This window comes from Schistocerca americana, chromosome 8 (genome assembly GCF_021461395.2).
Source record: "Schistocerca americana isolate TAMUIC-IGC-003095 chromosome 8, iqSchAmer2.1, whole genome shotgun sequence".
NCBI lineage: Eukaryota > Metazoa > Arthropoda > Insecta > Orthoptera > Acrididae > Schistocerca > Schistocerca americana.
The window spans coordinates 254,798,316-254,812,999 of record NC_060126.1 but is presented as its reverse complement, the minus strand read 5'-3'; the positions used below and the strand labels follow the sequence as shown (position 1 = coordinate 254,812,999).

At 45.5% G+C, this 14,684-nt stretch overlaps 1 protein-coding gene across 1 annotated transcript in view; it reads right to left on the bottom strand.

Moving 5' to 3' along the window:
• The window catches only part of LOC124545037 (alpha-tocopherol transfer protein-like), a 49,219-nt gene extending 41,760 nt beyond the window's left edge, over window positions 1-7,459 (bottom strand). The window contains exon 1 of the mRNA XM_047123820.1: window positions 7,329-7,459. Within this exon, the coding sequence (XP_046979776.1) occupies window positions 7,329-7,458 (130 nt within the window). The 5' untranslated portion in view covers window position 7,459. The remainder of the gene's footprint in view (window positions 1-7,328) is intronic.
• Between the last annotated feature and the right edge of the window lie 7,225 nt (window positions 7,460-14,684).

Below are 14,684 nucleotides of genomic sequence, written 5' to 3'. Positions count from 1 at the left end.
AAAAATGAAACAGCCAGTCGCAGATGTAAGATGGAGGAACTAGCTCAATCCTGGTTTATATCGTCCCACATCCCCTCCCAAGCCTCTTTATAGCCAGTCAGAGTGCAGTATTACAAAATGTGTAAAAATTACACCAAGTTACATAAGTAACATGACTGTGTAGACACACACTGTATAAAGTATTATCTCACCCCCCTGTCTTCCACTCAGAGCCTAATATTTTAATCAGTGTTAAACTGAATGAGCCAATTATGGCGTCGCCTCATCTCAACTGTGCTCAGACGTATCCAAAAGACATAATATATTCATCACAAAATATGTCACACACCCAGGAAAATATCTGAATCTCGTAGAATGATGAAAATTCTTTCAACTGTTTATAGATCGTTTATAGATTGTCTCATATACTCTGGCTATACAACTCTCTGATTGGCTGGCAGCGGAAGTAGGAGGGGGCATGGGGCAGTATAAAGCACAACTGAGCTAGTTCCCTCATCTTGGATTTCCAATTAGCTGTCTCAACTTTAATACTTCACTGTGATTGATTGAGAAAGGGAGAAGTGGGTGGCACATAAAGCATAATTGAACTAGTTCCCCCATGTTGGTTTTTTTTCCTTTTCACTAGTGGAAATATGGGAGGAGGAAAGGGCTTTTTAATTTCCCACTAACACAACTGTATTAGTCCCGCTATCTTGGATTTTTTGATTGGCTCTAATTTTTAACACCATGTCGTGACTGGTTGGAGGTAAGGGGAGGGGATGGGGAAAGGGGAGGGAGAGGGAGAGGGAAAAAGGGGATGTCGCTTTCCATTAGTAAGAACAATGTCATTACTGATAGGGGAGATAACATCACTGATAAGATCAATGACATCACTTGGTCAGTGACAGTCCCGTGATGTAAACGAAGTGCATCAATTAGTACGTATGTAAACTGTGTGTGCTGGAATCGACATACCGTCATTAATCCTACTGTACTATGCCACAGAATAAGTATTGGAAGGCCGGCCAGAGTGGCCGAGCGGTTCTAGGCGCTACAGTCTGAAACCGCGCGACCGCTACGGTCGCAGGTTCGAATCCTGCCTCGGGCATGGATGTGTGTGACGTCCTTAGGTTAGTTAGGTTTAAGTAGTTCAAAGTTCTAGGATACTGATGCCCTCAGATGTTAAGTCCCATAGTGCTCAGAGTCATTTGAACCATATTTGTATAACAGAAACATGTTTCATATAAGCTGCGTTTTCTAGCGCTACACAAAAATCTACATTTTTTTATTTTTACTACAACACCCCGCTGTTTCGCGTTACAAATCAACAATAAATTAAACATTGATAGTTTCAATTTTGCTAAAATACTCTTCATTTTTAGGTAACATAGAGGAGGATTAAGAATGTAGAGCAAAAATGTTCCATAGGTTACGCAGGCCTTTATGTAATCATCATTCAGTTTCTAGACGATTCACTGCTTACTATTTCAAGTGGATTCTAGTAAGATGCTGATCGCATACGCAAACAAAGCGATCGAAATGAGGTAATGCCCGATTCGTATGCAACGCACCTAACGTACGGGTAACGTGGTCACGAGCTGAACTGACCAAGGTTACGAGGGAAATTACCGAAGTCTACGGTACACTACGGCAGTTTTACGACTACAGGTACGCCAGACGATCATGTGGAACATTCTGCACAACTGTCACTATCCGTCTTACTTACGAGGCGTGCAGGCCTTATTACCTACAAACTGCCTTCGCGGCGGTGATTTTGTCGCATTTCGTCGAACAGGCCACCACTCTGCTGGGATCCACCTTATATCATAAGAGCACATTTACGAGGGGCGGTATCGTCAACCATCACAGCACCCACCTGTGGGCTACGGACAATGCCCAAGGTATGGTGGCAACGGAACATCAGCACCGGTTCAGCCTCAATGAGTAGACGGAGATTATTGGTGACCACCTAGTGGGGCCTGTCATTCTTCCACAACGCTTCACTGCTTTAAAAATCTTTTTTTTCTGTTTTAACGGGAAATAAAACGACGCAAACGTCAACATTCGGCGCCGCATGAAAGACATGGTGATCAGTATTTGTTTGGGCTGACAGCAGCTACACGTTACAAAACGAAATTACAATATTTGTTCAAGCATCAGAGAAAATGCGCCTGACGACTCTTGGGAGAGACTAACATACCACCTCACGAGCAGCTGAATTAGGAACGCTTGATGCACTGGAGACAGTGCCTTTGCCTCACAACGAATCAGACAGTTCTTGGCCTCGTGTGAAAGTGACGTCATCAGATCTCATGCTGCTGTCAGGCTGACGATTGTGTCACCGCAATAGACAACAGCAAGATCCACGGGGCACTCCACGTTCACTACTGTGCAATCACTGCGCTCTTCGTGTAACACTGTCTCAAGGGCATATCACAAATACGTCGATTCGGAAAAAAAATGCGACAGCTAAAATTTTCAATTTGTGTGCTGAAGTTGTTTGAAAACTACTTGAGAAGCAGACAGCAGCGTATTGCCTGTGAGAATGACAAGTCGTCCTGGAATTATTTTCTCTCAGTACCAAAGCGATAAGTTCGAGGACTACTACTGTTCTTCTTGTCGTCAATGACACCTCGTTGAATCTGTCCAACAAATAACATTTTTATTCCGAAGGCCTCCATCTTTAGTTAAATGCCTGACCGGCAGGCATCAACAGTATAAAGAAAGTAACGGATCAGATTGGAAAGATTTTAAGTAAACATGATATTAGACCTGTTTTTAGACCAACGAAGAAAATTTGTCATATTCTTCGGTCTGTAAAAGATAAACGCGCTCCTCTATCAGCCAGTGGCGTATATAAAATTCCGTGTACATGTGGTAAAGTTTATGTTGGAACAACAGAAAGAAGCGTAAATACACGGTTAAAAGAACACAGAAGTCTTTGCCGATTAGGAAAAACAGATAAATCGGCTGTAGCAGAACACGCTTTTCAGCCAGGAAACCATCAAGTGAAGTTTTCCGAAACAAAAATTTTATCTACGACGACGAACTATTACCCACGGCTTTGTAGAGAAGCAATTGAAATATATAAACATAGGGATAATTTTAATCGGAAAGAAGAGACCATGAAACTTAGTGATATTTGGACAGTAGCACTACAGAATTGCTAGACAGTTTTATCCGTGACGAGATTACGATCGATAGTTAAGTTTTATCTCTGACAAAGGTTATCTCTGCATATCTCGTGTAACTCTGGTCACGCCCACTTTCTACGATACATAAGTCGCTCTCAGACGTCCGACCCGTCAGTCGGGAAGACTCACCGGAGGAGAAACACCCCTCTGAAGATGTCCAGCGCAGCTCTGGACGAAACGTTAGGAGCTGAAGAGTTTCATGGACCACGACATTATATCCCGGAAGGTTTACCAGAAGAGTAGGGGAGTGTGTTGTACCGTGGAACATTTTACACACATTCTCCTATAGTCAGATCTTTAATAGGAGTTTAATATATTCTCTCATTCCATTCCGGAATGATGGCATTCACTTTTTGTACGCTGCAATCTTTTTCTGAAATTACAAAAATTACTCCGGAAAACTAGGATTTTTCCAAATGTGGAAACATATTCCAAGTTACAGTATAGTCATGTACATAGAAACAAATATTCTACTGAAATTTAAAATCCAGAAAATCCTTTCAATGCTGTACTTAGTCATCTAGGCCTACCTGTTAGATTATTACTTTAATACACACCACAAATCAGTAAGTACAATCGAATTACGCATAAGCATGATCAAAAACCTGTTACAACTTAAATGCTTTGTGAAACTGAAGCTAATGGAAAGTAACACAAGTTTCCATTTTCAAGTAGGGTTAAGTTGTTCAGACATTAACTAAATTCAGTTAATTTGCGAATACCCCATATTCCATGGTAAAAGACTGTATTTTGTTCCAAGGTACAAAATACTGCATGACCGACGAAGTATGGCTTAAGCACCCATGCGTTATGTAACTAGTTTCAAAATTTTATAGAATTTTACCTGTCTTAAAAATCACCATATACTCCAAACTGCTTCAATGTGTTATAAAGCACTTAAATGTGCAGGGCTCGAAATATTACAAATGCTGCGCAAAACACAATCTCATCTATAGCAACAACAAGAACTTCAGAAAATGGCGGAAACTGCTCACGGCAGTCTATAACGCACGTTCCTTCATGCGAGTCTAAAAACATACCTTGAAGTGTTAACCAAACGACATCATGTCTTCCTAGGTACTCTATTCTCTATGTACAACACTCTCAAATACCATCGTTCAGATGGCTGATGTTCCGAACGTGGACGCATAACGTACCCTTTAAACAAAATGCGAAGTCGTCCCAAGAAATTTTAGTATCCCATTAGAAAATAATTAGTTCCGATTCCACAAACAATTAATTATCTTCTACTTTTCTTGATTGCATCCCGACACCGCATTAAAAAATGGCCAAGAACTTGGATGTAAATTTGGGCGATTCTCTCAGATGGGCAGTAAATGGTGTCGCTACCTACTGAGAGAGTTCCCACTGCCTCTATGCATTTCACAAGTTTCGGAACATATTTCCATAGTGAAATGTAAATTTGTGGAACCACGCCGGCCGCTGTGGCCGCGCGGTTCTAGGCGCTTCAGTCCGGAACTGCGCTGCTGCTACGGTCGCAGGTTCGTATCCTGCCTCGGGCATAGATGTGTGCGATGTCCTTAGGTTAGTTAGGTTTAAGTAGTTCTAAGTCTAGGGGACTGATGACCTCACATGTTAAGTTCCACAGTGTTTAGAGCCATTTGAACCATTTTGTGGAACCACTCGTTCTGCTAAACCTCAACTGACAATATTTATGACTCAATAGAATATAGAGTTCACCAGATATCAGTGGATTAAACATTATTCAGAAGTGCTTTCATGCTAACATTTCTGGCAAGTGTGTAGTTTCTTTGGCACAGTAAAAGAGGGCGTTAAAAAGTGACAGCGAAGGTTTAACATACTCTGATGAGGCAAAACACTATGACCACCTGCCTCATGACGCGTTAGTTCACATTTGGAAGGCAATGCAATGCAGAAGCGGTTCTGCATAGCACGGATTCGATGAGGTATATGGCATCAGACGTCTAGGAACAGGCCATACAAATCCCGTAAATTACGGGCCGGTGCTAATAGGCACGGAGCCGATGCCCTATGGTGTCCTGTATGTAGTCCACTGTGTTCAAATCAGTGGGACTTGGTGCCCAAGACATCAGTATGAATTCACTTCCATGCTTCTCATCCCAACCCTGCACGATTGTGACGCGGACAGTTTTCCGGCTTGAAGATGTCATCGGCCTCAGGAAGGACATCAAGCATTGAGGTCACCCACAGCAATGCTCACATAGTCCGCGGGGGGCCATGACGCCTTCAGTTACCACCACAGGTTCGATGGGAGCTCAGATGAACGTCCCCCACCGCACAACACCGCCCATACCAGCCTGTGCCCGTAGTATGGTGCAAGTTTCGAGCAAACGCTCGCCTCGATGGCTGAGTATCCGGACTTGACAGTAGCCCCTCTGTAAGAAGAAACGTGATTCATCCGATCCGCCGCTTCGTTTCCGTCGATCCACAGCCCAATCTGGATCGCTCACTGCAATCGTAACTGATGCCGTTGATCAACATGAGAATCCACAGTGCCCCATGTTCAACAAAGTCCGCTGAGCGAAGTACTCCTAAACACTTACGACTGCACCAATACTATAATCCTGTCGTTAGGTCTACCATATATCGCCACCTATCCTTTTTTATTGAGTGGACCTGTCTCCGATCTCCAATTTCCCTTACGAGCCGCAGACTTCGAGCACATTTTCGGCTGATCAGTGTACAGTTTATTTAGAATATTGCCTACGTATAGCTTGTTTCCGACGTTTAATCTGATTTCAGAAGTCTACATATTGTATACGAATGACGACAAAATTTGGGGTTCGTACAAGCGATGATCAAAAAGTTTCCATTTGAGGACGTTGCTGCACCGAATACGCAACGTGGCGTGACTCTGATGCGAGAATGTGAGCACAGGCATGTAGACAAGGGGTTAGTGTGGCTTTCGTGTCTTTTCGATGTGAGTGCCATAAATGCGGAAACGTGGAGTATGGAGACGTTATTAACAAATGCGTGCAAACAGCAGCTACGCACTGTTACTTTTATTTTCTTGGATTCCGAACGCCAGTAGACATCCATCGGAGAATGAAGAATATGTATATAGTCTGATCTCTCCTCACAAGATTATTACCCTTCGATCGCCTAAAAAAGACCTTGAAAGGTCAACGATTCCTGTCGGACGAGGATGTGATGCAGGAAGCTGTGGACTTCTTCAGGAAACAGAACACAGTGTTTTACCAAACGGTTATCTTCAACTGGGCGAGCCGTTGGGATGATTACTTCAATGTTCACGGCGATCTTGCCTGATTCGCTTACCGATTCTGGACTGTATGGCTTTCGAAAGGAAACTCTTTAATTACCCCTTAACTTCCAACTAAAAATTAAAAGTGTATAGTGGACAGAGTTGTAAGCTGTTGGATCATGCGCCGGCCGGAGTGGCCGAGTGGTTCTTGGTGCTTCAGTCTGGAACCGCGCAACAACTACGGCCGCAGGTTCGAATCCTGCCTCGGGCATGGATGTGTGTGATGTCCTTAGGTTAGTTAGGTTTAAGTAGTTCTAAGTGCTAGGGGACTGATGACCTCAGAAGTTAAGTCCCATAGTCCTCAGAGCCATTTTAACCATTTTGTTGGATCTTTCGGTTCCTGGTAGAGATCTGTGGAGTGCAGGTAGCTCGATCCCTCATTCGTTCACAGCTCAATACACTTGGAGTCGAGATGGCGGTGACAGAGAATCTACAGGCATTTTGTGTTCTGCGTTTCAACAGGTGCAATTCAGTTACAACTGTAGAGTGTCATTTTTATCGACACTGCGCCTCCGCATTTGTCTCCAAGGTCGCATATCTCTCAGTACGTCACGTTTGTGAAAGATTCTACGTGCCTCCCGCCCTATAAAATGTGAGTGAGCCGCGACGACACACAACAACAGCAGCAGTGAATGCTATCCCAAATTTTTATCCACATTCTCGTAGATGATACAGTCTTTTCAAATCAGATGAAACTTTTTGGGACACCCTGAATTGTGGCAATAGAGTGCACCTCCTTAAGAAAAAAAGCTGCTGTTGTTAACTTCAGATATTTGTCATTTATGCAGCCACTGATGTGATCTCACTTTACAGCCTTCATTTTCGTCTATCAAAAAATTTGTGTACTCACATTCTAGAGCGTTCTGGAGAATTTTAAAGAATCATCTTACCTGGTATGTTTGGTAAATGAGACTGCTTTGACACCCAATCCCGCAGGTGTTGGAGGTCGTCTTCCTTCAGCTCTGGATTTTTGCTGAACTCGTCAGCTACGGTGATTACCTTCATTTCCGTGGGCGGCATCGTTCCCTATAATAGAAACAAATCATTTTAAAATTCTGCAATTAGCAATATTTTTAGAAGGCATAAAAATTATGTTAACTTCTTTTTTTACTGATAAACGTATGTTTTGAGTGACAGACTAACACTGGAGCAAAGAATGGCTGCAACCATGATTGAGGTCTGTGGTTAATCAATTAATATTATAATCTGACGAAAGGCTGTAGAACTATGAGCACAAGAGCCACCTAACCATATATCATGTCTACGAATAGTTTATCAAGTAGCTACGAAGGCGCCGTGCTCTATAATGAACGAAAGAGGTCTACCAAAGTCTTTTACAAGTCCTGACGAAAATACCTACACTAAAATAAAACTAGACGCACACTAACCGAAGGTGCTAAACGCTTCTGAAGATGTAAAGAAAGGTTTAACATTTGCACTGACGGTACTCTAACAGAATATAACTTGTAGGGAAGGAAGTTTAAATTAAACTGAAACAGATATGCATAATGAATATATCAATCATCATTTCAGAAAATTAGTATGTACGGTACTATGCATGATATTTCGCCAAGTAAATCTACTGTGTAATGAAACTATCCCTAATAGAAGACAAAAATCGTTGCCTTCAAAAAAGCGCACCCAATTACAACAAAAATTTGAGTTTCTGATCAGTTAATAGCTCTTATACTTTAACTACTTCAGATGGGGGATAAAATATGACTGTAATTATGATATAAAAAGTAAAACACACAGATTTCGATGTAAACGTGCTACAGAATAGTGAACAAAAAACAGTAAGAGCGGAAAGGGTCTATTGCTGAAAATCTGTATGACAATAAGAGAGCTCACTATGCGGTACAGCTACGCAAATTGATGCACATTGTGAGGTACCCTTTCCTAATCGGTTGGAGCGAGTTACGAGAAGAGTAATTGTTTCACGCCCAATTTCAGCTTGGAAACTGGAATGAAAAAAGTAAGAAAAATGGGTGATTTATATTTTACGAACTCAAGTGAAGGATTACTTACTCCCAATAATGAAATACTATGGTAAAAATAGGGCCCAAATATCTTTTAAGCTTTATATTTAGAGCGTAAAACATGTGTTAAAACTTGACTCGCTCATTATCGTTCCCACTCACATTCACTCGTTCGCTGACACATCATCATGCAATGCTAATAACGCATTGTATGAAATTCTTTTTTAAAATCTAATAAAATGTTTTGATCAGGATTAGAACCATAAACCAGAAAAGAATATGATATGTTATAAATCATATGAGCTCTATGTAAAAAGAGAAGATTAACGTACGCGACGCTATTACCAAGTATGATAGCGGGGAGTGCAGTGGTATAAAAGAAGTGCCCCATTATGTGAAGAATTAGAGAACCAACCGAAAGTGACCAAATGAGAAAGGAATTTCAGAAATAAAATTAATAAAAGAAAAGAGCAATTTATGTCATCTGAAACCATACTGTGTGTTTTACTTTTTATATCATCTGAAACCATACCTGAACTAATAACAGTAAAAGGGGTATTCTGAAAAATCAACAAAAAATGGCTCTGAGCACTATGGGACTTAACTGCTGAGGTCATCAGTCACCTAGAACTTAGAACTATTTAAACCTACCTAACCTAAGGACACCACGCACATCCGTGCCCGAGGGAGGACTCGAACCTGCGACCCTAGCGGTCGCGCGGTTCCAGACTGTAGCGCCTAGAACAGCTCGGTCACTCCGGCCGGCAAAATCAACAAATATATACTAATCAAACGATGGAGGCCTTCACGGCCAGTATTTGCGTTTCTGCTGTTTTTTGTTTCATCCAGTGCTGGAGTCGCCATAACGGGCTATAATTTCTCAAAAAGCTATTACAGGCACAAAACAAGCTCACGAAGTCGACATGTTTACACGTAGCCACGCAACTGTCTGTTCGTGTTGTCATCAGAATGCAGCCTCAGATCGCTGAGTCGCGCCGACCTTTGTTATGGGCATTGTTTTAGATTTTATTTGCTTTAGGAAAGTAGGAGACGGATAAAATAGCGAAGGCAGCAGAGCACGAAATAGGTAAAAAGAGAAGGTCTACTAGAAACGCTTGGCTATCACAGGAGATATCGAATTTAAGTGATGAAAGGAAAAATATAAAAATTCAACAAATGAAACAGGTGAAAGGAAATACCAACGTCTAAAAATGAGACTGGCAGGAAGTGCATAATGACGAAGCAGAAATGGCTTGATGGCAACTGTAAGCATATAGAAGCATTTATACCGCCTATAGGAAAATTAAATAGACCTTTGGAGACAAGAGAAGCACCTGTTTCACTCAATCGTTGTCCAACGCTTCCTTTGAAACTCTCACCAACCTCAGTTTTCTTTTGTTACTTTTTTTTCAACTTATCCAGGTCCCACCCATCTTCTTAGCGTCGTATACATTTGTAAACTCTTCAGTTTCAATCTGCAGCTCATAACCAATAAATTGCGGTGAGAGTTCACATCTGACCCTTGGAAATGTCTTAGTTTTAAAATCTGGTTCCGAAACCTCTGTGTTACCATTATATAATCAATCCGAAACTTTCCAGTGTCTCCAAGTTTCTTCGCCGTATAGAGACTTCTTTCAGAAGTGAGCATACAACACACAAGGTAGATCTAAAAAAATGTATACACACTTTAAAGAAAGGAAGGAAGATTAGGACTGAACGTCCCATCTGGCTATACAGATCACACGTTTTGATATCACAATGAGTGTTGTACAATAGGTGTAGTACAATGGTTGAGCAACAGATGGCAGTAGTGTTGTGACGTGCCCATGTTAATGTACAAAGTGAGGCCGTGGCGCAAATATAACTGTTATTCGCGCAACGAAAAAGCATTTTCAAATGGTAATGGAAATTCAAGAACATCAGTGAAGTGCAACGACACTGAAGACAAGAATATATAACTGTACCACCAACACGACCAAGCGTCGCTCGCCATCGCTATTGAGTTCGAAACTGTGGAACACTATGCATAAGGGAAGATCAGACAGCGCACTTCCTCCGGCAGTGCCCTAACCTTCAATCCCCACCCTCCTGCAATACCTGCAATCTCCCCCATCCCACCTACTCCCAAAAGTGTAAAGCTCGACCCCCTCTGACCACTCCTGAACTCACCGTCCCTGTCCGTCCTCTGGACGCCCCCACCCCTTTCAGCGCCCCCACACCCTCCAACAGATCTCCCTCGCCGCCCGTTCCATTTTCCAACTCAAAATGTACGGCACCTACTCCAACAACCAGGCCCATTTCACCTTCTCCCGTCTTGACACCCTCGTCTAAATCCCTGTCATGGCGCGACAGCATCGTATCCTTTTCAACAATATCCGCTCCCTTCCCGCCGACAAGAACCTCTTCCTGCACACCCTTGCCACCCACCACGTGGATGCCTTCCTCCTCAATGAAACCTTCCTCCAACCCCACCACTCCATCCACACCTCACCCTGTCTCCTCCACCGCTCCGATAATCCCCTCCCAATTGCGTGTGGCGGAGTTGCCATTGGTCACCACTGCCAAATCCCCGTTCAGCTCCAACCTCTCCTTCCCGACCCCACCGAACACCTGATCCTTAGTCTCTTCTACCCCGGCCTTACCATTACCTGCGCCACCATCTATGTCCGCCCCAACGCTCCTATTCCTTTCGACTTCCTCTCCCACATCGACCGTACCTTCTCCTCCTACGTGATCGCCGCCGACCTCAACATCCATAGTCGTTCCACTGCTCAGTTACGGCGGTGGCATCGGTTCCTCTCCTCCCTTCAAGGCGACCTCATCCCCTTCCTCCAGCACACCCGTCCCGAATCCAACTCCAGTCCTGATGTTATCCTCTCCTCCCCCCACCTCTTTGGCCGCATAACGGTAGATGTCCTGGAGCCTATTGGTAGCGACCATCTCCCTGTTCTCCTCACCGTTTCAGACGGTCGTCGCCCCCACCCTGACCCTCGTAATGACCCTCCCCCTAAGTACGTCCATGACTATTCCCGTGCCAATTGGAATGCCTACCGGGATACCCTTTCCACCTAGGTCGATAGCCACCCCTTCACCTACCACCACTCTGACGATGTCACCCATGCCGCCTCCTTTCTCCAGCAGACCTTGTCTGAGGCCGTGGAGGCCCACGTCCCTACTGTCGCCATCCACCCCCACCGTCCTACCTTACCCCCACAGGCCGTCCTCCTCCTCCATGAATCCCGTCGTCTCTACCGTGCCTTCCTCCGCACGCGTGACCTGGACACACTACGATGCCACCGGCAACTCCATCGACACATTCGTAATTTGCTCGTGGCTAAGAAACGCCGGGACTGGCAACGGACATGCACCCGTTTAAATGCTACCCTACCAATCAACTCGTCCAAGTTCTGGTCGGCCTTCCGTCGCCTTACCGGAACTACACCCTCCCCCTATTATCCTCTTCTCCATGATGACCACCCTTTCCCTGACACCCTTAGTAAGGCCAATTACTTTGCCTCTTACCTCTTTGATGTATTTTCCATCCCTGATGATCCCCAGTTCGATTACTCCCTCTTCCCGGATATCCGCGATTGAACTGACACCTCTGTCCCTCCCCTCGCTCCTGGTTTCCAGTACTTGGATAACATTGCACACAAGGAACTCAATGCCCCTATCACTACACAGGATCTCATTGATACACTCCGCACAAAACGCAACGCCGCGCCTGGTCACAATTGTGTCACCTACCGTCACCTTTGTGAAGCTCCTGTCTCTTTCCTCTCCACCCTGGCCAGGCTCTACAATGTAGTCCTGTCCACCGGTTACTACCCCGACCTGTGGAAAACCTCCCGTATCTCATGTTCCTTAAACCTGGCAAACCGCCGTCCGCCGTCTCCTCCTACCGTCCCATCAGCCTTACCTCGGTCTTCAGCAAGGTCCTGGAATCTATCCTCACCCGACGCATCTACCAGCATCTCCGCCAGCACCGCCTCCTTCCTGTTACCCAGTGTGGCTTTCGGATGTCCTTCTCTTCCGACGACCTTCTCCTTCACCTCACTCATCTCCTTTCTGAACAGCTTAATTCCCGTCGCTCCGCAATCTTCCTCTCCCTGGACCTCGAATGTGCTTATGACCACGTATGGCATTCCGGTCTCCTCTTCAAGCTCCAAACCTTCGCCCTTCCCATTAACTACGTCCATCTGATCGGCTCTTTTCTCTCCCGCCGTCCTTCCTATGTCACCATCCATAACACAGCTTCCTACACCTTTTTCCCCTCTGCCGGTGTGACCCAAGGCTCCGTCCTCTTCCCCCCTTCTGTACCTTTTGTACATGGCGGACATGCCGCCGCCGTCAGCCCCCGTCCACCTTCTCCAGTTTGCCGATGACACCGCCTTCCTTGCCCTTGCCCCCACCCTACAGCGCTCCCAACACCTTCTCCAATCCCATCTTGACCGGTTCACCGCTTGGTGCAACCAGTGGTTGCTCAAGGTCAATCCCTCCAAAACCCAGGCGATCATTGTAGGCAAAACCACCCCTTCCTTCCGCCTCCTTGATTTCTATATCACCATCTATGGCCGTCCTATCACCCTCACTCCCACCCTGAAGTACCTTGGCGTCACCCTCGACCGCCGCCTCTCCTGGACTCCCCAACTCCGGACAATCCAAGCCATGGCACGCTCCCAACTCGGTCTCCTCAAGCTCCTCTCCGGCTGTACGTGGGGTCTGGACCCCTCCACTATCCTCCACATCTATAAATCCCTCATCCGCCCTATCCTTTGTTATGCCCATCTGGCTTGGATCTCCGCCCCCCTACCTTTTATAAATCCCTCCAAATCCTTGAACGTCATGCTCTCCGCCTCGCCTATCGCATCCGTCTCCCCTCCCCCACGCAGTTCCTGTACGATCTCATCCCCTTCCCCCCCCCCCTCCTTTTCCTTGAAAGGATATGGATCCTGTACACCTCCCGCAAGCTCGATCCTCCTCACCTGCTTGTCTCCCTGATCCTCTCCCACCCCCGCCCGCTGCTACGCCTGTATTCGCTCGTCCCACCCGGTCTCCATCTCTCCACCCTCCTTACCCTCTCCCAAGGTGGCTTCCGCCAGCTCCCCCTCCCTGATGATGCCCTTCTCCCCTTCATCTACCCCTCCTACCAACTTTGATCCTCCCGCCCTCCTCCTGTGCTTGCTCCTCTGGGCACCCTCCCTCCCTTCTCTCCCTTTTCCCTCCCTCCTCCCTTTCTCCCCCCTCCTCCCCCGGGCCTCCCCTCCCCTGTCCCCCTTCTCCTGCCCCCGTCTCCTCAGCCATTGGCATCCTTTTTCTCCCCTCTCCCCCACCTCACCCCTGTTCCCCTCTTGGCAGGTCCCCGAACTTGCACACGCTCAGTGGACATTCGCGCGCCGGAGATCACCGCCATCAGTGTTTCGTGTGTGCCGTCATGTTTAGTGTTCAGTGTTTCACCGTCACACTCCATCGTTCACCAGTGCCATCGTCTTCTTCAGTGTTTGTGCGTCGTATCAACAGTTTGCAATGTGGATTATCGTCGAGTGTGAACGGCTCCGTGTTTGTCTTTATGTGTCTACTGTTTTATTGCCCACCGTTCTGTAACTTATGTGTCTTCTCAGTGCTTCTTCTCTTTGTGTATCCTCTGGCTGAAGAGCGGCGTAGAATGCTGCTGACAGCCTGCCTGTTGTACAGGTTTAAAATAACAACAAAGAAAAAAAAAAAGAAGATCAGACCGGCACAGAAAGAGGTGAACCTCTGCTAAGGTGCTAGACGCACTCACCCGCTAATCACGGAACTCAACACAGCAATGTGCACGTGAAACAGGCGTCAGTAGGAACAAACGTATTTTGCAGAGTAAAATGGAAAGTTTACATTCAGCAACTGTTACACACACTGAATGTGGACCACCAAGATATGAGAAGTCAGTTTAGTGAATGGTTCCTCGCGCAGGTTGAACATGATGTCAACTTTGTTTCCAAACTGGTGTGGCCTGATGAGCGACAATTTAAACTACATGATACGGTAACCAGGCGTATATCCTCAGGTCTTGTCGAGCGAGCGGTCAATGTCTGGTGCGGGTTATCAACAAGCGGATTGGCTGGATCTTTCTTTTTCGGGGAAGGAGTTACTAGGAGATGCTCGTCTTATTAATTTTACCTTCCATTCGTGCTTTATTTGATGGAATTCAGAGGCGGGGTGCTAGATTTTTTACCGGTAGGTTCGAAGAATACGCAGGTATTACGGAGATACTTTGGGAAATCAAAT